The sequence below is a fragment of the Pyxicephalus adspersus genome, chromosome 12 (genome assembly GCF_032062135.1).
Source record: "Pyxicephalus adspersus chromosome 12, UCB_Pads_2.0, whole genome shotgun sequence".
Lineage (NCBI taxonomy): Eukaryota > Metazoa > Chordata > Amphibia > Anura > Pyxicephalidae > Pyxicephalus > Pyxicephalus adspersus.
Genome location: NC_092869.1, coordinates 30,039,648 through 30,062,108, shown reverse-complemented (window position 1 = coordinate 30,062,108; position 22,461 = coordinate 30,039,648). Strand labels below are relative to the sequence as shown.

Genomic DNA, 22,461 nt, shown 5'->3' with positions numbered 1-22,461 from the left:
ACCATGCACATGTATGGAAGTCAAGTCAGCCTAGGTGAGTTCACCAGGGTGCCGAACCAAGAAGAGAGAGAGATGTCAGCCCTGGCAAGCAATTTTGTAGACATCAGAGGACAGCTAAGTATAGCTCAGTTTAGGTTGAGCAAACCAGTTCATTTAACATGGAGCTTGTGCAAAACAGAATTGCTACTTAGAAAATTTCAACTTACAGATCATCCTCCCATGGTCCACAAACACGCTAAACACATACACATCTGGCACAAGCAAGACTCCCACACAACAAAATAGCCAAAGCTTCTACAAAGATAGGAAAATATTTCCCACAAATGGTACATACAAAAAAAAGAGAAATGTGATTCAGACTAGATTTCAAGTTTTAATAATAAATACCATAGTTGAAGTAAATGAAAATTCACAATTCTTTGTCAAATGACATTTTAGAAGGAAATCTGGAAATTGACGGGGTAGTTTTGGCATAAGAGGTTGATGCTGAGCCCCATCTTTTCACTGACACATTAGGAGAGAAAGGAAAAACACACTGGATTTTCTTTCGGAACCACTCAGCCTTTCACATTTTGTTTTTTTCTTAAATCAAATGCTGTGCCGACAGCTTCAAGAACCCTTAATCCTTCATCACTGTGCCTGGTATTATACAGGAAGGGTTTCTTTAAGTCATACAGGCATGACCCTTTTTTTAGGGGTCGGATCGAAGTATCACGCTATTCAATTGTTCTTTCGTGTACTGTTCCTTAGCAGGTTACATTGTTAATGCTGCCTGTCTAGCAACAAGGGGGACCTCTCTTAATGTAATTATAGGCTTGATGTGCAAGATATAATATAGCAAAACTCTTATGAGAAAGCCATTACTTGCATTTGCTAAAAATGTAACTTTATGGGCCCCACATAGGTTTGCTTCTAAAAACTGTGGGTATATATAGTTCAATATTGTCTGGACATTTCACCAATGCAAGTAGTAATCACCATCATTGGTTGCCACAGGCTGTGGGCAACCTGTAAGGCCAGGGGTGGACAGGAGGTGCAAAGTGTGCCACTGCACAAGGGCACTGGAACCTTAAGTATGTCCGGCCTAGGGGCCCACTGTTAACTATGCCCACCACTAAATAGGGAAGATATGTAGAGAATACTCACTTAGAATTCAAGTCAAAAAGTCAGCACATAGGTCATCAAGAAGAGTCCAAAGGATATAAAAAAAACAGTATAATGAGAAGGATCTTAAAATGTCAGCAAAGCTAGAAAGCCTCGGAACATAGAAACATTAACACTTAGTGTGATAGGTATATGAATAATAATATAATTAAAATAAATGCACCACAAGAAGAATAGAAAAGGAGGGTAACTGCTTTACCTAAACATCTATGCATCAAGAATGATGTGATTTGAAGTGCTTGTTTTGTCATGTTTAATTTGTCCACTAGGAGTGCTTTGTTTGTTTTAATTTACAATGAATACAAGTGTAACTCAAGGAACAGCTACACCTAGTGGACCAATTGAGGATGACGACTCCTATTGAATTGAAAGCCAAACTTTCGTCCATGTTCTAATATCTTTTAAATACAGGTCCATTCACCTATCTCAGTTCACACAGAAAGTTTAAACAAGCCCTTTTATTGAACAGACAAATATGCAAATTGTTTATACATAAACCCATATAATATTTGACCTATTTACAATGCACATGCATCGTTAGCAACGGTTCACTTAAGTTTAGAGTAGAAAAAAAGACTGAGAAGAATATGGCAAGGTGTAGAGCCCTCTAAACAATAGGTTTAATCACATTTCCTAAAAAATGTTACTAAAAGATCTTAAATTCAGGATTGCAGGTGGGGCCATTCCAATCACTCTGGAAAATAAGAACCGCTGGCTTATTTTAGAATTAAAACCCAATAGTCAGGGGAGGACATAGGGAAGTGCAATGTTTGCCACTGCATGAGGGCCCTGGTCCTTTCTCAACCAACAAGGTGCCAATTCAATTCAATTATTCAGGAGGAACCCAAGTCAATTCTGCCAAGTGAGGTTCACCACTGATAACAACAGTTCCAGAAAATGACGTTGAAAAGTAATGGTAATACTAACAAAATATAACACCTATAAAGTGTAATATCACTTTTCCTTTTAAGCCATTCATCCTTTGAGCACTGGAGCCTGACGAACATTTAGCGGGCACGAATGTAAGCTTGGTAACCCCAGTTCCGACTCCCCCTCTGTATGAAGCCAGACACAGCAACTTATACGGACGTTAGCTATTGTTCAGAATGAGCAATTACCGGATAAAAGCAAAAATATTAAAATTTTAATTATGAACAAATAACAAAATACTAGCTTGTTTACTCCTTTCTGATGTAAAAAATGAATTGTGTATTGTAATTAAAAATGAAAGCAATCCAAAATTTCCATTTTAAATTCAGCCAGCAAAGCAGGGAATAAACAGTGATATCTTGGTTACAGTGAATTATTGACAATATTTATACATGTTGCACAGCACACATTCATTTAAGAAAATGCATGTTATCAGAAGTTTGCTGTTTACATTGCACTAATCCATTCCACCTGCTCAAATATTAGTGCAAATAATTATATAATATTTGTAATGCATCATTGCAGTCTGCCATAGAACATTGGGAGGGGATCTCAAATGCTTCCGTACCCCGTTTGTTTGCCGTTAGAAGTAAAACGTTATGAATTCATGCTTAGATTGCCGTGGTGGATCAGAAAGTGAAATACACAACCTTCACAAGCCACTTGACTAAGACTTTTGCAATTTATTTTAATTAACTTTGTGCAGTCATTGAGATAGACCTGTAAAAATTAATCATCAAGGCACTTTGGTTTATGGTAAATTAACAACACCCATTTTGGTGTGCAGATTTTTTTTTTCATTAGGGCAACCTTGTAAAAAAAATGTACTTTAAAGTGTACCTGTGTCCAGGCAATATATATTGTATTCTTAAACGGTGAACTTTAAAAAAAGCAAACTCTTGACCTAAATAGATGCCCTTTAATTGCAAGTATGTGTTCCAAAGATCAAATACCCTAGAGTTGTGTTTCACTTGGCTTCTAACAGCTTAGGCTCACATCTCAATTTTCTCCACTAGAGTGTGCTGTGTTTTTTTTAATTCATAACAAATACAAGTGTAATTCAAACACAGCACCCCTTAGTGGGCAAATTGAGAATGACACCTTTTAATAAACTATTTTATCTATACCTTTGCCAATGTCTACTTGATACCTTTTAAGTACAAGTAATTTCACTCGGCTAGCTAATGTTTTAGTACATTTACCAATCTCTTGTTTACACCAAATGATAAAACAAGCCCTACATTAAATAAATCACTATTCAAATTGTTTATATTTCTCATGACACTGTCCAGCCCCTCAGGTTCAATCTACAGCTAAAACATCCTTTTGGAGGGACCATGGCTTATTCATTAGTGATCAATCTTATAAATTTGGAGCACCATGTGATTATTAGCAATTATTCAATTCTACATTCCATTTCTTTCTTATGTATAGCAATTGATTGCCAATTATTAGTGATCTCAGACAATTTAAGCAGCAGGATGACACTACCAAATATTAACCACATGAAACCAGCCATTAAGTGTATCTAAATCCCAAAAAGTTCTTAAAAACTGATGGGGGGTAAGAATACCCATCCGTGTCTCCTTTACTAGAATGGATGTTTTGCGTTTGAAATTAACAAAAATGTGTAACTTCTCCTCTATGCAAAGTTCCCTCAGTTTCAGTTTACAGGATTCCTTTCATGAACTTCCAATTTCAAATTTCCCTACAACATTTCAATGGAATTTAACTCATTAGGTTAGGTAGGCCAGTGCATACCTTCCATTTTCTTTTTTAAATCATTTCTTGCTTAATTTACTGTCCATTAATGCAATCCATTTATGATTTAACATTTGAGGATCACATTTTTAAATCACACACACACTTTATTATAATGCAGAATTCAAAGTAGACACAACTACAAAATGGCCTGATCCTGAGGCAGAAAAGCAAACCTAAACCATATTTCCATCACCATTATTTAAAGAAGGTTTGGGCTTCTTCTTCTGAAATGCATTCTTCAGTTTGTTCTGAATACATCTACTGTTACAGTGGACAAACAACTGTACCTTTGATTCATCAGCCCTTAGAAAATCATTACAGAAGGTTTAGCCTTTTACAGCATCTAGCAGGTGATTATCTTCTAGTCCTAACCGTGGCATGTATTCCCCAGCCCTGGCAACCTCTAAGGGGTGCAATTTACACCCAACCCTGGCCCATATAAATGCCATCCTCTTGCACTGGAGGAATGGTGGATAATGTGAATTCAGGCTAGGGAGGATCATATAATTGGAACCTAATTTGATTAGGCTATGGATTTAAAGTGGGGCTAAATGCAGTATTGTATCTATGTTTACACCTCAAACCTGCATTTATATTAATTTTGACTTTTGCTATGAGCAGTCCGGACTACTTCAGTAAATTACCCCATAGTTTCAGGTGGATTCTTAAGTTTTCCTGCTAAAAAAAAAAAATATGATGTGTACTTTTCACAGGATTGTAAACTAACATTGCAAACTATAAAACAAAAATACATTCCCTTCTCAATTAGAGAACATAGAGGAAATTTGTTTATTGACAGAAAATGTTACAAGTCTTAAATGCAACAGCTATTTTACTGTTTTGCTAGCATTCTTTCAGTGGGCAAAGGAAAATATTGCACAGAGGTACATGTAACAAAAAACAATATAACAGCTAAACATATATATTAGGAAATAATAAAGTGATCAATACAATTTATACAATATTAAAATTAGTCAAAACAAATGAGGGTACAAAATATAAAAAGTTCAAGCACTTTTGTGATACAGTCTTTGACAACCTTTACATGAATGGATTATAAATGTAATCATTACACCAGGCAGCCTGCAATACCCAAAGCAACCTTCAAGCTAAAAGGAAAGGGAGAACCCTGTATAGACTTGTGCAGGGGATGCAGTCCCTACAGATATAGGATATACCTATATTGGACTAATATCAGTGAGACAGGGCAACATTCACTTTTGTCTGTAGCTTTTCTTAAGCATTTTGCTAACAATAGGTTTTAGTAAGTTAAAAGAAGAAAAGATACATTATGTTCTATTTAATACACCAGTTCCAAGTGCTCATGTCATCTCAAGGTTTTAAAGGTCTATTTATTTATGCATTTAGTTAATAAAACTTGCTACACCCAGAGTTAACAATTTTACATACTGCAAGAGATTCTAAATAGGAGAGAATAAGGTCCAGTCAAATGTGCAAGATTCACCTGCTGGAATCCTTCAACATCTAAATAAGCAAGGTGCTGCTCCCTTGCTGACACTGAAGAATAAAAGGTCACCAGACAGGAGACAGCAATGCCTTGTTTGCTGTCAACTTTTATTCAGTGGCATTTTCAGCAAGGAGGTGACGCCTTGGATATTGAGCTGGAAGAGAACAGACACATACAACCTAGTTCTGGAGCTTGAGAGTTCTCTCCAGTGACAGGATTGCTTGTGTGACTGCACCCTTAAAGTGCATACATAAGAAATAGAATGCCAATGGTGATCTCTCAAACTTAACACTGGCTGTTTTGTTCATCTTTTTCTTGGGTTTCCAAATTACATTACATTCCAGAGCTGGTTTTGCCCTGTAGTACTAATATTTTATTGCTTAGACAGATTTGCAAGAGAAAAGGAGCAAACAGAAAAAGAGGAAGAAGAGGGTGAAGGACAAGAAAAAGTGACAGGGAAAAGGACTGACGAGAAGAAAGAAGAGAGTAAGGGACACGAAGAGAGGAGAGGTGAAAAGACTGATGGGAATACAAGAGAAGGGAAAAGACTGAAGGGAAGGAAAGAGAAAGGGCGAAAGGAAAAGGAAGAGGAAGGGACCAAAATAGGGAGGAAGAAGAGGGGTTAAGCACTGAGGAAGGCTACAATTGGAGACCCAGTATTAGAAATGCTAGTTACCTGAATATAGTATTTATCCTTTGGCATTAAACTTCTACCGCAGTCTTGGCATCATTCTTACAGTTGTGCAGGTTCCTCTCCTGTACGGCAATTGCTTACTGCAATTTGACTGCATCTTATGGTGTGTATTTAAATTTTAAATGGAGTGCACATAATTATTGGCTGATGGGTGTCCAGCATCATCCATCCCTTTCTTTCCCAGCTGATCGGTCCATTATTTCAGTCATGGAGGTTCAAGTATCCGAAGATCAGTCAATGGGTGAGTGCTTCCAGTTTTCTAAACTTTATGTAGAGCACCCTGTTGAACTTTCTACCTGCACTGCCAGTGGAAAGCACAAAGACTTAGTGATGATGTCACAGAGTCTAAAATAAAGTGCAAATGTTATGTGATGCAAAAAGGAATAAAGGTTTAATTTTATATATTTTTTAGCATATTGATGAAGGGGGAGAGAAGAAATGAAACCAGGAAAGCATACACTTAAAGTCTGGTTTTATTACTTTTAGTCACTGACTAGGGCAACTTTGCTCTGCTTACTTGTTCTGAGTGAGCGACTGATTGCAATGAAGCCTGTGATTCATCATGATAGCCAGACAAGTAGCATTTTTAAAAGGGGGATTCAGGAAAAAAAAAAAAAAAAAAAACTTTAGAACAAAAAGAAATAGGAATCTGGAGGCTCCTTTCCGTTATTGAGCTATGCCATTTGATTGAAGTGCGATCCAACTAGCAAATTACAATTGATTTGAAATTAGAGGATTTATTAGGAGAAAAATGGTGATTAACATCTGTTCCTGAAGAGCTAGTGGCATGTGGAGCATTCTAGAATCTATATTCTGCTCTGAGACTGCTCGCAGGATACCGCTCACCAAGCTTAGAGTTCAATAAACTGTTTTTAGTCTACTGAAATGTATGAACTCCATATAGATGCCTGTTGGAGACATCTGCTAATGGTTGATGTTTTACACATTCCTTTGTCAATTATCTCTATGCCCAATAATTATTTATTTTCAGCACAAATAAAGAGGATTAGATATTAAAAGGGAAGGTTGCATTTGGAAATTTCTAATACGTCTTAGGGGAAGGTTTCTGCTAATGTCATCGTATAAACACAGATCGTGGCCACTGTACAAAGATAGATTTAGAGGAGGAAGGTTCAGTACATTTGGTGGTCAAACACAGTACTGGTAGGAATTATGGCGTTAAATAAAATTGATCGTAAACATTCCCAACCAACACCACTCTAGACTTGACCAGGCTTGGATGTCTGAGCTATAAATGTTCCATCCAGTTGCACCTTGTGCCTCACACAGTGTATGATATACAGAATCTTGGTCATCAGGCTTTATTCACACTGGTGATCAGGTGCGTTTACTGCTTCCTTGAGCCAAGGAACCCCTGCCTCTCACAAGGCGCTACATGTGGCTTCTCCAGGTGGCAGGTCGAGAATGCATAGGGGTGGCAGTGAGAAGTACTGGACAGTTAACCAGCTGTGAAATGTGCAGACATTGGTTGTGATTGGTGGCAATGTCCCTTCTAAAATAATCTTTTATGCCTGCCTGATCGCTCTGGGGTCTGCCGTCAAAACTGAACTGTGCATGCGCAGTGTCAGCTATGGTTGCCAGGGAAACCCAGCAATCCCAGCTTCCCTTGCGTATGCCTTCCTAGCACTGCCAATCAAGATGGCAAAAGATCATCTGTAGGAGGAAGAAAAGAAGGAAGATGGAACAGGAATGGGCAAGTTCCTCTTTGACTACCAAACTACTCTGAAAGTTTGGTAAATTTTCAAAACTACCATGTCCCGTTCCAATACAGCTTCACTTCACTACTTCCACCTTACTACGCAAGGTAGCCCTTTCTTGCCAGCTGCCATTTCTCTGACTCCTAAGGCTGCCTCAGCAGTAAATGCTGAATTCCAGCTAGGCCAAATTTGGAATGCTAGCTGAAATTATGAAGTAAGGTGCCAGGGGCAAAGTGAAACTAAACCAGAGGGGCACAGAAGACGCTTTCTAATTGGATATTTTTTTTAAGTTCAAATGGCATACAGGATCAACTGATTTTCTGCATGCCATCCAAAGAGGTTGGAAAAGAACCAGGGGGTCACTATGATGAAAGTCTCTGCCACTTTCCTCTCCTTTGCTGCTTCAGTGAACTAAGCACAAACTCTTCCAATACAATGAGGAGTCCCTAACAGCAAGGCAAGGAGGAGAGATTGATGCACCATAATCTTTTTTTTTTTTTCCCCCTCCACCACAGTTCACTAACAGAATAAGTTACCCACATTCACCCACACTCTAATGTGTTTTACAACTCATTCATGACGTTTCCTCTGCCACGTGGATGAGTGGCTAAACATGTTTTAGCATTACAGAACAAATTCAGTTAAATGCAACAACTATTACTTGTTACATCATGAGCTGGATGCGCGAGAATCATCACAGAAAAAGGCAATATCCATAGCTTTAGCTAAAGGCCCCTTCAGTACGATAAAGTCTTTTTACGGTTTTTTTTTTCCTCCTTTACATTCAGTATTGGATAGAAAAAAAAACATGGGGATCAGTACATTAAACATATGCTGCACTTCAGTGCTATATTGAAAGTCAAATCCTTCTGGAAAACACAATAAGCCGCTTTCTTAAAAACAGGACCCCACAAATAAATCCAACTTTGTAAATACGTGTATTATATGCAATAACAATGGGTTTTGCCCACCGATAAACATACAAACATATAAAAACAGAAAGCATCATTCATACAAGTTACTAAGATTCTCCAGACCATATCATATGATGATTACCTGTACAAATAAGTTAGATGTGGGGAAAAATACAAAGTGGCTTCTATAGGAATTGTATTGGCTTAAGGGATGCGATGAGGGTAAAGAAATTTAAAGGAGTAAATTAAAGGATTTGGAGTTCTTCCCAGTTATTAAGTTTAAAGCGCAGTAGTGACTTGCAGCAATCAAGCTTAAATTTGCTTCAAAGCAAAATGCAAAATCCAGCTGAAACTTATATGAACCTACCAAAAGTATAGGTATAAGTAGAGGTATAATTTTTTTTTTCTTGGGTTTTGTTATCCTTTAAAACATTGCAGTTAACTAGTCCTTAGATCTGGCGGCTGGATTAGTTATTTTCCAAGCACCAAAAATATAATAAATGCAACATCATTGAGAGTTAAACTGGAAACAAATAAATGTTATTTTTCTTGTGAAAACTGCTAATACCATCAATCTTCAAATAATGACAATGTACAAGGCGAACGTTTGAAGTCCAGCCTGGGTTACAACAATGGTATTTTTCAAACATATAATGTGGTTAATAATGGCACAGGAAGTGTGTAACTCAAAGGACTGCCCAAAAAAGTCTGTAAAAAGAAAATGAATAGTCACCACATCTAAGGACTTGTTAGCTAAAATATTTTACATTATGTGGCTTTAGATATATTTAAATGGTCATTCAGCACCATTACAGTTCTAATTCACCACCCAATGAGCAGGTAGGTGAAGCAGAAAAGTGCGCACCTGAATACCACCAATAGCTGACCCGAAATTCCTGCCTATGCAAGGAGGCAAGATGTGTAAATAGCAAGACTGGATAAACATAGTTTTTAGTTAAGCAGGTAAACATATTTCAAATGTGTATCTAGTGTTTGGAAGGATAATTTTATTCTAGCCAGACTGCAGCTCCAAAAGTCAACCATTGACAACTGTGGATTACCGTAATATATACAGTAAAAAAATGCATTAAAGACCTTGGAATTTGACTCTACTCAACTGTGGTATACACATTCACACGCTTGCTCCTTATACTTATGGAGGGGTGGAGGGAGTTTCCAGAGGGAAAATAGCTCAATACCCATCGTCAGGTTTAAATAACCACTGCAGCCTTAAATGAAGATAACATAAATGCATGTTCTTGCAGAAGAACTACAATCCAGCCCAGAGACTCTGGCATCTGACACTTTCCCTGTGAGGAAGGTAGTGGAAACTAAGCAAATGGCAGAATGTCTCCCCCACCTAAAAGCGTCAATAAAATATTATTTTGAAAGTTAACTAAATAAGAGAAGTCAATAAGTGGAAAGCCATCCCAGGCCCAGCTAGGAATGAAACAACCTACACCCATTTCCTAAACCAAAGCTTTCATAAAAGAGTCACAATACACAAACAACCCTTATGTAAAAGCAGTACTGCCCCTTTAAAGGTAAATAGTCCAATTACTCAAGTAATTTGTGTGTTTTACTGCAACAACAATCCTCTCTGTGAGAAGACAAAGGAAAATAGGAGTGGTGATTAATAAAGTTTAACCCATCTGCATCTTCTTAGGGAGAAAAAAAAAATAAGACAAGCAAAATTCCTTTTGCTGAAAGGGGCAAAAACAGCAGCAAGTAAAACACGGCTGCACTATTGTTCCAAAGCCAAAGTAACTGAGCTGCAGAATTTAGAGCAACCTCTACATAGGAAGGAGAAGGTCCTGTGCTATTTTGTAGCCACGCGCTGGCAAAGGCTTGAATACAATATCAGTTTTCATTGAGCTCTTCAACTGAAGTGTCGAGCAAGGCGCGAAGATCTATAGTCTGCTCTTAGTTGCACAAAGGAGTGGAGGATATTCTTGTCCAGGCTGGCCAGCTGTTCTCCGGAACACATTTGCTTTAAATTATCTGGAGCCACTACTAGAAGGTTGCAGAGGGAGTGTAGAGTGTCAAAAAGTTGAAGCACCAGGGCTATCTACAGGGTAAAGGAAAGAGAGCTTCAGTTAATACACAAATAACATGCAAAGATCTCATAAAAATAAGTCATTACAGGTGTAATTGCTAGATTTGTATGTGTGTCTTTTATATTGGACCAGGGCTGTCCAACTCCAGACCTCTAGAGCCACAGAAAGGTCAGAATTCACATATAAACACAGTAATTTTCATACTCTTGGTTACCCACATTTTTTTTTAGATGTATTGTCTGTTAAAGAAACATTATATGTTAGGATTCTGGCTCTCGGGGACTGGACATCCCTGTACTAAAGCTGCAACTCTGCTGCAGACTGAAAAATGGCTTCTGTATAGAAATTTGGCACTTAACCTAATGTTGCTGGCAATAACCAGAAAAAATGAACAACCAACCTACTCATCGTATGTTCTACTCTACAAAACAAGTGTCTGTGCCTACCTTATTATTGTACAAAAGCGAAAAACAAACCTTAAATTCCTTGGCGCACTTCCTGTACTCTGCAACATCACAAATGGCAAGCATGCCTCCCATGGAGCTGTAGGAGAACTGCTGCAGATGTTCATAGATAAGGCGATGGAAGCGGACACCTAATTCCATTAGAACTGAGTCCACGTTCTTACCATCCATTGAGCTACGGATCTTCTCTACTTGCTTCCGCAGATAAATGCAAACTTTGGCACAAGCCTATACATAAATAAGACATGCAAGACCTTTAAGAATAGCAAAGCTAAAACGGATATATTGTAATTACATTCTTAAGTATAGTATAAAGCAAAATATTTAGATTATGCATACATGTTTATAGTATTTATTTGTTTCTTTGATAGTTTTGGAAAACCGACTGACACCTTGGTTTATTAATAAATACTTAGTGTGGCTATAAATGGTGTATTTCTGACCATATATGCCTTTAACTTGTTGGCATATCAGGAACTGATCTATCCATTGCTTACCTTGTTTCTATAAGAAGAGGAAATGTAGGTGTAAACCACATCCCAGAGCACTATGGGAAGCCTCAAATCAAGTTGTTTTTGCCATTAAGGCTACGTATGATTCCATGTGGGAAAAACTCAAGTAGGATGATGAATTGGTGTGCCGAGTCAAATATGGTTTAAGGTGATATTTCAATATAGTAGGTCAAGCTTCCAACTGGCACCTGATATCTATTTTTTATGGGATCTGCCTAGCACAGTTATGCCACACCTTTAGTGGTAATGTTAACAGAATATTATAAAATAAATTAGGCATTAAATGAAAAGTGAAGGACCCCCTTATAGTAATGTTCCATGAAGATGAATACCTTTCTGACGTAGGTTTTTATTTTCCGATTCCAGTGACGTTGTGGACACCTTGAAACTATTGTGAAGCTTGTGTCACACAATGGCAGCTTTTCGGCTTTTACCCCTACGCCTATGCTCCCAGCTCTTCATTCATGTGAGGCAGATCACATCCAGGGTTACTCTTTTTTTAAGCATACAGGGTTAACCTTTTTTTTAATTTTATCAGCTTAATTTGCATTTTTGCTTTGAACACAATATTAAAAAAAATGTAAATTTGCACTTACAGTAGTGTATTGTATTAATACATTATTTTCGTCTTCTGGTTTAAAATCTGTCTTTTTCTGTTCAGAAGCCAAGATTTGTTTCATTTGGCCAAACATGCAATTTAGTGTCCTGTAAAATAATTGGAAATTTGTATTAAAAAAATTGTTTATTATAATGAGAATTTTCCTATTGCTAATTTAGTCCAGTTGTTTTCAAACTTTTTACACCCTTCGTGCCATGATGGTATTTTTTTGCACCACTAGAGGAGGTCAAACAGAACTGGTGGTACAAGCTTTCTAGAGCAACCACAGCATGTCCCTACTTTTCGTTGTCCCAATATCATCACACAGTGTGTGTAACCTCTCCCTATTTTATAATGACCCTGTTTGTTGTGCTGGAAAAGTTACATTCATCGATTCTCCTCCAGATAACAGTCCCTACTTAGCTGTGTGCATTGTCTTTACACTTTTAAGTCCCACTGACCTGATGGACGGCATGTGACGGTTGGCTCAAAAGAGCTACAGCAGTGCATACAGCTGGGTGAGCACTACAACTAGTAGGACAGATGTCCCTCTGCATGCACTTCTCTATACAGGAAGACCCAGCTGTGGTGCCCCCTGAATCCTGCCCCAGGGCAAACAGACACCCACTTTAGAATTCACTGGTCTAACCTGTCTATTCCAGTGTCTAGCTTCACCTCCATCTGCTCAATGATATCCTTCTTCTTTTGCAGACATTCAGTAAGCTTTGGAGAGGAGCTATAGTGATAAGAAATAAAGAATTACAGTCTGATAAAAAGAAGCTATTTAGGAAACGTAGATAAGAACAAAATGTCTTACCTTATTAAAGGCATCAAGTGATCATTAAACTGCTTATCAAACAAATGGAAGATTGTGTTGGCCTGGTGTACTACATCAAAGAAATATAGGTTGGCATTCTTCGAGTCAGGGGAAGGTATTGCTGGGGAAAAAAAAAAAGAGAAAATTCTAACTGAACAGAATACTGAAATCTTAAATGTGTTTTACACGGTGAACTGCAACCGATTGGTGGCACCATTGGAAAGCAGGCAGAAATATAAAGCAAGCTAACTTGATCCAGTGCTAAAAAGTGTGAAATGAATGGTCCCTAACACTAATCTAAGACCTCACTACTTGGAACAAAAAGCAATTAATTAATTGGAGCAGGTATACATGTAGGTAGCCCATTCCTCTCTGTAAAAGGGAGCAGACACACTAAAATCCCAATGACAGCAGATGACTCCCAGCATGTTAATACTATTCATTACTTTACACGTCTTAAGATGAAGATTTTACAGGTTAGAGCTAGGAACCAAACTTCACAGAGGGGCATTGCGCAGGCATTACATATACATTCACAGATGTATACAACCTCAATTTTTAATGCAAATCATTGAAAGAATGTAATTTTTCACACTGTTTTTTTGGCTGTGTGCTGGGAAAATTATGCATTCCATTGTTTTGTTAAATACATATTCCATGTGCTTTATCTTAAAAGGCTAAGATACCCAAAGCTGTACAGACTTTTAGACATTTTCCGTAAAACAGAAAGAGGATAACTGATCTTACCTGCCAAACCTATTTCCAAGGCATAGTCAATGTGCTCCATGCATAAGTAGTCAACAAGAATTGAAAATATTTTGAAGGCATTTTTTGGAAGATCAGATGGATCTGAAAGCTTAAGAAGAAAAAATATATTAACCATTATTTTAAGTTTTTTCCCTTAATTTTGGACAGAGTAGCAAAGGGTTAATACCTACTAAAGAAAAAGTGTTGGCTATACATACACTTCATTATACCATTTGCAAAAGTTTCTCCATACCTTATGGCATCTTTCAAAGGAATGCTTGGTTTCTTGTAATAGGTTTACAACCACTTCTTGTGCTAAAAATGTTTCGCCGTGCGTTTCTATACTTGGCCCCAAAGGCAGATTTGTGCGCTGTCGAATTCGCTCTTTCAGATCTTGAATGCTGTTGTGCAAATTTAAAAAAGAATATTTTGTAATGGTTTATGTTAACTAGTTATTTCAATCTCCAGGCAATTCTTTACATTTTTGTCTTGCAGATCATATGGAGTTGTCAAATTACAGAAATAGAATACCCATTATATAAAAACAGGTCATTATAGCTACTGTAAAATATCACTTTTCTCTGTGTGTGGTAAAAGAACGTCAGAAAGGTTTGCTTTTATAAACATTTACCATAACAAAGCTTTCATATTATTAATAAATGGTGATCAGTTGACTCTACAGATTCAATGTCTGTCACTTACCCTCCAGTTCCAATTGGCCTTTTCTGATGGTTCTTGGAATCGTAATAACGCTGTAAGATCATTGAACTCCGACTTCGTAAGTAAGTGGTTTCTACGTCAATATAGTTGTCCAAATAGGGGATGAAAATTGACTTGATCAACTTAGACAAAAAGGTCTGTTTGTCTGTTCCCAAATTGAACTCCATGAGCTTGCTAGAGAGGTTTGTAGTTCTGTATAACAAAAGAAACCAAATTGCATTACAAATCTGTGTAGTACATTTAGAATTATATAGTGTAATCCTCTCCATACTTTTGTGTCTGCTGTGCTACCATACTGAAAAGTTCTTTCCTACCCCTCCTATTGTGTGCTACTGTGTCATTGTTTGTAACTGTCTGTCATTTGCAACCTCTAATGTACAGTGCTGCGTAATATATTGGCTCTTAATAAATACTATTCATTACTAATAATAATTAGGGCAGCACAGTGGCTAAGTGGTTAGCACTTGCAGCACTAGGTACCAGGTTCCAATCTTGAGTTTGCAGCTTCACCCTCTATTTGTGTGAGTTTCTCCCGGGTACTCTGGTTTACTCCCACATTCCAAAAACATGCAGTTAGCTTCGCTGACTTCCTCACAAAATTCATAAGACTGTGTTAAACACATGTGACTATAATAGGAACATTAGACTGTAAGCCCCTTTAAAGGACAGTTAGTGACATGACTATGGACTTTGAACAGCGCTACAAAATATGTTGGCGCTATATAAATACTGTGTAATAACAATGATTATAACTACAGCCATAGGATTTAAGGACCAATGGAACAGCAATAAATGTCATCCCCTACTCCACCTGCTGGTGGAACATGGCATAGCATAACTGCGGAAAAAAAAATTCTGAAGATCTCATATTGGGATGGTAGCATAAAAGAAGTCCTCTTTAACAATGCCATATTTTAGGGATTAGAAATACATTTTTTCCTTGCAATCAGTTACTTTGTGAAAACAGTATATCTGCAGATACCTGCTCTACGTCTTACACGACTCACTTGGATTATGTTCTGCTTGATACGGTGTTATGACCATAATTCTAAAATCAGTGCATACCACCTTTCAGGGACAGGGTATCTAACTTTAGTCTATTGCTGTCTGTATATTTTTCCAGGGATACTTCTATTACTTACAAAGAAGGATGTAGAAGGGGTATACTCGGTGCTACTACATATACTGGTTTAAAAAGGATTGGATTGTTCATTTTTTAATAAATACTTTTCACAGTTTAATATTAAACGTCAAAAAAAAAAAAAAAAGAAAAGAACTCAGCCCTAAGAGCATAATTAAAAAAAAGCTCAATTAAGAATCTCAGCATGACCCTTAAATCTCCAATGGTATCACTTACAAGCCTTCCTACTCCACAAACTAATCAGAACACTTAGACCTTCCTTATAAAAAAAAAAGGCCTGAAAACAATTATTAGACTACACATGCCAAATGTTTTTTCAGAAATTCGGTAGAAATAAGGAACAGGGTACACTTGGCATATTTGGCTCCCAGGGCTTCTCAGTGCCACGATTAGTTTCAGTATTAAATTAATAAAAGTAATTAACAATTGTTCGAAAATAAAGTATCTAGGTAAAATTCCCATGTTGTTTGATATTGATGGTTTGTGGAGAAGGACAACTTCACACAACGTACAGTGAAAATCCCACATTGGTGGTGAACGTAGAGCCCCCTTACTTTTGTGGTCAGTGGGATTAACTCCTTACATTGCTGAAAATAATTTTTCCTTACACTTATGACCGGTATCAAAAATGCCAATTTTTCAAATACAGGGTCCCCAAAAAATACCTATCATGACAACTAGCATGCCAGGTTTTATTCTTGGGCACTATATGCATGGCCATTTTTTTCATGTTTACATGGGCACTCTGGTTTCCGTCCACATTCCAAACTCATACTAGAAGGTTAATTGGCTTCTCCCCAAAACTGGCCATAGACTATTTTACAGACATCAGACCACCACCATGGTAGGGACAGGATTGTGAGCTCCTCCGAGGGACAGTTAGTGGCAGGACACTGAACTCAATAAATACAAAATAGCTCCAGCATTGTTATCTCCTGCAAGTTGGAGGCTTCATTAAAAAAAAAAAAAAAATAATGAAAGCCTTTAGTTTGCAGATGAACACTGACACCTTCAGGCTGCACTTTAAAAAAAATGCTTCAATTATATGATAACACTGAAAAAAAAAATGTTTACATTTTATTAGTTTTATCAAGGTAAAATAATAATAAAAAAGGCTATGTTCAGACTGGCCATGGGGTTGAGGTGCAGTTATTTTTCTTATGCCTTGGGGTAGATGATACCTATAGCTTCTTCCCGCTGCAGCCCCATTGAAAATGAATAGGGGCACCAGTCAGCGATACTAGTCCCTCTCACCTATGCAAGCTGTCAAATGAGCAGATGCTGGCTCTTTAGGAACTAGCAACACTGAGTGATCACTCGATCCCAAGGCAGGTCTGAACCTGATCTTATTGTCGCCTTAAACACTGATGCTGCTGAATTTGGCCTGGGCATCTATGACCTCTGCAAATGAAAGTGCTGGGTGATGTAAATGGGATTAACAGTCTCTTTCAATGTGTAAATAATAACAAATATTTAGTAATTTCGGGAGAACCTTTGATGTTTAGTATCCTTAATATACTGCCAACTCTCCCTTTTCTCTTACCACTGCGTTAGCATATGCTCATATGTTTCTAAGTAATACAAAAAGCATCTTCAATGTGGTGCATTCGAATTTAATAAAACAATAGACGTATCCCACCCCCATCTAACACAAATGGCCTGATTTATTAAAGCTCTCCAAGGCTGGAGAAGATAACTATCATCAGTTAACTTGGGTGATCCAGCAAACCTGGAATGGATTTGGTCCAGTATTAAAAACATATACCCACTTATAGCAAATGATTTTTAAGGAAACCATTCCAGGTTTTGTGGAGCTTTAATAAAACAGACCAAATGTCTTTCCTGCAAACATTGGTTGGAAAGCTTCATGGATTACAATGGGAATTATTTACCAAGTGATTTTAGAATGCTGTGTAGCACACAGCGCAGCATTATTAGAATGTGATGGTCTAGAAATGCCGAACCTGTTTAGTCTCCTTTGAATCTGTCTCATGTTCACTTTAAAAAGAGAAACAGAAAATGGAAAAGCAACACTACAACATACAAACACCCCCCATTATTATATATTCCAACAACTTCAGATGTGCCTGCAGCTATTACCTTGATTTATACAACCCCTCCCTCCCTCACCCCCTTCATTCTGCAGGCAGATAAATTTGCCAAACAAATCAATTTTTACCTTGTGTACAGATCATAGAGATTCTTAAGATACTGTTCGGCATCCGATTTTCTACATTCTTCCAGCTGCTCTTTAACGAAATTCTGGAGTAATATTGGGGAAATGTAAAGAAAAAAAAAAAACTTAAACAACTTCAAGAAACAACATGTTATCCGTGTCCTGTAAAATTAGTCACAGGATGGGTAAACAAAATTATGAATGGTTATGTTTTCTTTTCATCTTAATGTAAATAAGCTATTCCTAATCTCATGGTTTATCAGGCTGCCAGACAAACAAACAGCGATGCAGTCAATCAGAAATGGGAAATATTTTAAACAGGTAAAGATGTGCAAGGGATTAATTAAAGGCCCGAGGCACCTGGAATGGTAAAGGTCTATCGTGAGCATTATGCATATTACCAAATTCATGTTCACAGGACTAAAAATGTGCTTAAAAGTCAGGCCCAGTTAACACAGAACTGGGCCTGACTTATGTGTCTTACATATAACCTAAACCCAACTGAACTATTTTAAATCAAATAAGTATATTTCATGTGCATTACAATACATAGTCATACATTTCTTGTTGTTTATTTTCTTTTAAAAACAGCAAAGACCTGAGTATAAAAGGCTGTCTTCTGCCAGAAACTGTACACAAGGACCCTTACTCTGTGAGGAGAAGCAGCACCCTTTCTGCAGAGCTCAGAAATGCCTCTCTGCTGGGTCTTACCTTTAGTTTTCCAATAAGCAAAGTTCATGCTCCCCAGTGACTACAGAACTCTAGTTTTAAATCAACAGAAGGTACTGGACCTCTAGAAAATGATTTTCTTTCATGTGTGCTGAAAGGGAACAGGCTTTCCTACTCAGGTTTTGTCTGATTTTTACATAAAATAAACTGTAAGTTTTAGTTTTATAGAATGTGTTTTGCCATTTTAAACTGAAGGTTTATTTGGGCTTTAATCAAAACCTTGTTCTTTTTTACTCTAAGAGTCAAAAAAAGGCCAATTGACATGTTAAATGTCGTAAAAGAAAAATATTTTAACCCAATATTAATGGTGAATGCAAACTGCTAGACAGAGTTGACCTCACTAAGCACTGATGAGCAGGACTTCTACATCACATCCCTATACTGTGCTGTGTAAACAATAAGATAAAAAACAAGTTCCACTGAAGGAACATGCTGAAACCTGGAAGGCCAAGATCTGGAGAGGATCTTAGGATCTAACCCGAGACAAGAACAGATTCATACAATACGACAGACCTAGAAGGCAACAGACTTTCTTCCTAACAATGAAAAATGGATAAGGAATCTAGGGAGAGACATGACGGGTAAATCGTCATGGGTAAAGCTATCCACAATGTTAGGATTGTTATGAAGAGACTGTGATGAAGGCATGCCATCACCAAAAAGCCCACAGAAACCATACCTAAAGGTTTACAGAGCTCTAATTATTGCACAGACAAAGGAACTAACTCAGTGCCTGTGTTCCAGGATCAGATCCTAGGATGCCTAGGGAAATAAGGAAAACTACACCTGAGGGCACTATTGAGGGGCAGAAATCGGGTTTCCTGATGCATGAAGGGACTTCCAGGGTGTCCCTGCAATGTCTATTTAAGCAGGGTCTAGATGTGACACTCATATGTTAGACCATCCTCCTAGGACACTAACAAAAACTGAAATATGCAAGAAATAGTATGCCAATTTCATGAAACAAGCTGCCTTGTCTAAGAACAATAATGTTATATTGTGCTTCAAACTGATCATGCCCTTCTCCTTGTTATGAAGAGCATTGCTGTTTTTTATTTGGTAAGTGGCACATTATCTACCTGTCTCAGTAAACTACAGAACTCCTCTGTCTGTTATGATACAAAGGTGCAATTCTTGGAAATATTTTCCCAATGTACTCCTGCTATTCAAAATAACATAAAATAAAATAAACAAACAATCAAAAAACAATTTACATGTCTGGAGTTTATCTTTGAAAAGGCAATTTTTAGCCATCAAACAGCAAGTTTAACCTATTCAGGGAAGAAGTTTCACCTAAAAGCAGAGATAAACACTGAGAAGCTGTGTACAGGAACTCAATGACTGACGTCAGTGATCATTTTGGGTGGCGGTGTTAAAAGCAATCACTGTACAAGGCGATTATGGTTTTATGGAGAAGGGAGGAAAACAGCAGGCTCTTTGATGCAGAGATTTCAGGAGTCCTTGTAAAGGTCAACATAGCGGATTGCTAGATTGCGCCATGGAACACCTTTACTGATGCAAGATTTTTTTTACCCAAGACAATTATAAAGGACCATCTCTAAAAATCCATCATCTGTACTGAGCCTCAGACTAGCTGGATCTTCCCCTAATTGGAGGTAATAGAAAAAAGTATGTGTAGGTTATGTTCTGGGGGTTATAAGGATGTGTACGTGTGTGACATCCTGAAACACATGCCAAGCTGTAATTGTTCATCATCAGTTAGAGAACATACCTGAATTCTGACTTCAAAAATGTTTTGTATCAGCTTGGCCAAGATAATTTCTGGATTGCTGAAAATATCTCCAACTTCTTTGTTCACCCTTTGGCATAAGGTTGCAGAGTCCTCAAAAATATTCCTCATGTATGCTCCCTAAAACAGATAAAGTCCCCGTAAGATAAATGTAATGACAAGGCACCACTGCAGCAGAGCCTTCAGGTTTTCAGCTTACCTCTTGACACTGGGTTATGTACACATCAACACAGTGTGAATAGCCCTAAAAGAAAAGACAACAAGTATGAGAAAAATATCACAGTATTCATGGATACATCTATTTAGATTTGGGGGAAAAAATGTTCACTTTTTATATAATATTACTTTGCTACCCAAGGTTCAAGATCAATCAAAACAATGTAATATTACCTGGAAAACAGATGACAGAAGATATTGACAACAGAATCCAGTCAGCTTTTGATTCCAGTATATGATAGAGCAGCATTTCTCAATCTTTTTAACATGGAAACAACTCACAGTACATTAGCTTGGTGGTCAGCGGGATAAATGCTTCTTCTATTGATGACCAGTATAGCAGTCGTTCGCCATCGGACGTTCATAGATGTACACGCCAGATTCTTACCCAAGATGAGCCCAATGATTCATTTCAGACAAGAATCATCTCGGGTGTGTACATAGCCTTACAGATAGCCAAAAGGATCATTGGTGTCAGTTAACCTGACCCCAGAGGCACAAATTGCTCCTTGCTAAGGTAACCCCTAAAAACATCTGGATGAACCCCTGGGTTCCATGGAACTCTGATTGAGAAACACTAGGTTAAAAAAAAAAAAGGCAACTACCCACTGGTGTCTTTGGGCCACACTGCTATTTTTAATTTACCTACAGTTTTGATGAAAACCAAAAATGAAACACATTTTCTGAAAGAAAACACCATTTAGCAGAGTACCTTGAAGTGAAGCAATACTGCGGCCACCTCCCTCATACGAGAAATCTCTCCTCTCCTCTGAGCACCAGTGAACTCCTGGATTAATTGATGCTCCAGATCATGGTATTTACCTGGAAAATAACAGACCAGTCACCAATGCTGCAAAAACCCACAGCACATAAAACCCACACAAATTAACAGAACTTACTTGCTATTTTTGACTTTACTTCCGCAAACCTGAAAGAAGGTTTTAAAAGATATTATGACTAATAAAACAGGAAAAAGACAAAACAGACGATGTAGGATATTACAAGAGACAATATTAATCCAAAAAAAAAAAGATTTTTTTTTTTTTTACACTACATACATCACGGGAGAACCTGGGTGATATAGAAAACCTGGAGTTTGTTTGGTCCAGGCCAATTAATAGCAAATGATTTTTAAGAAATCCATTCCAGGTTTGATGGATTAGCCAGTTTCTACCATAATAGCCTATCTTTTCCAGTGTTGGAAAACTTTGATAAATCAGGCCCAATCTCCACAACAACATAAATTCTTTCCTCACTCCCAGTGACCAAATTGAGAAAGCAGCATATACACCATGTCCAGGTTTATTTATTTCTTTTACGTTAATTTTTGTTGAAAAATGATATATGAAATATTCTACAAAAATGTGTTGTTCAGACTAGAGGTTGTGGTTCAGTTATGGCTTCCATACACCCCTGAACCTAAACTTTGCCCAAGGTTGAGATAACTTGATGGCATCTTTCCTGTGGGTACCCACAGGGTATGATTATGAGGCAGTAGATAGCAGTTCACTGCCACCCTGCAAACATTTTAAACATTGGTGCGTTAAGGACCAGCTCTGAGGTAGTAGTGTTAGTGGCGGCTGTCAAGGTCTCAGTCGCCAGGATCTGCTGTTCCCATCACCATTCTAAACAAACCCTTAATACAGGATGCACCAATATTTACAAAATATTAAAGGTTTAAAAATAGCAGTGCAAACGTTATTTGCTTGTTTGCATTTTTTTAACTGAAAAAAAGCAGAAGGCAAGGGAAGGAGTTGGTGTCCTGACAAACTCTACGCAAGACTACGCAGAAAACACTGCTGTATAGATAACTGCAAGAGCAAATAATATGCAATGTCCATTATATTAGGCTTTGTTTTATCACCGGCCATAATTAAAAAAA

General features: G+C 37.6%; 1 protein-coding gene across 1 annotated transcript in view; it reads right to left on the bottom strand.

Moving 5' to 3' along the window:
• Positions 1-4,616: 4,616 nt before the first annotated feature.
• EXOC5 (exocyst complex component 5) overlaps positions 4,617-22,461 on the bottom strand; it is a gene marked incomplete at its 5' end in the record, with an annotated part of 30,270 nt that continues 12,425 nt past the window's right edge. The window contains 13 exon segments of the mRNA XM_072428614.1: positions 4,617-10,720; positions 11,186-11,401; positions 12,282-12,390; positions 12,933-13,019; positions 13,101-13,221; positions 13,848-13,956; positions 14,101-14,248; positions 14,550-14,759; positions 17,888-17,970; positions 20,346-20,483; positions 20,563-20,607; positions 21,292-21,401; positions 21,479-21,507. Coding sequence (XP_072284715.1) covers positions 10,532-10,720; positions 11,186-11,401; positions 12,282-12,390; positions 12,933-13,019; positions 13,101-13,221; positions 13,848-13,956; positions 14,101-14,248; positions 14,550-14,759; positions 17,888-17,970; positions 20,346-20,483; positions 20,563-20,607; positions 21,292-21,401; positions 21,479-21,507 — 1,594 coding nt within the window.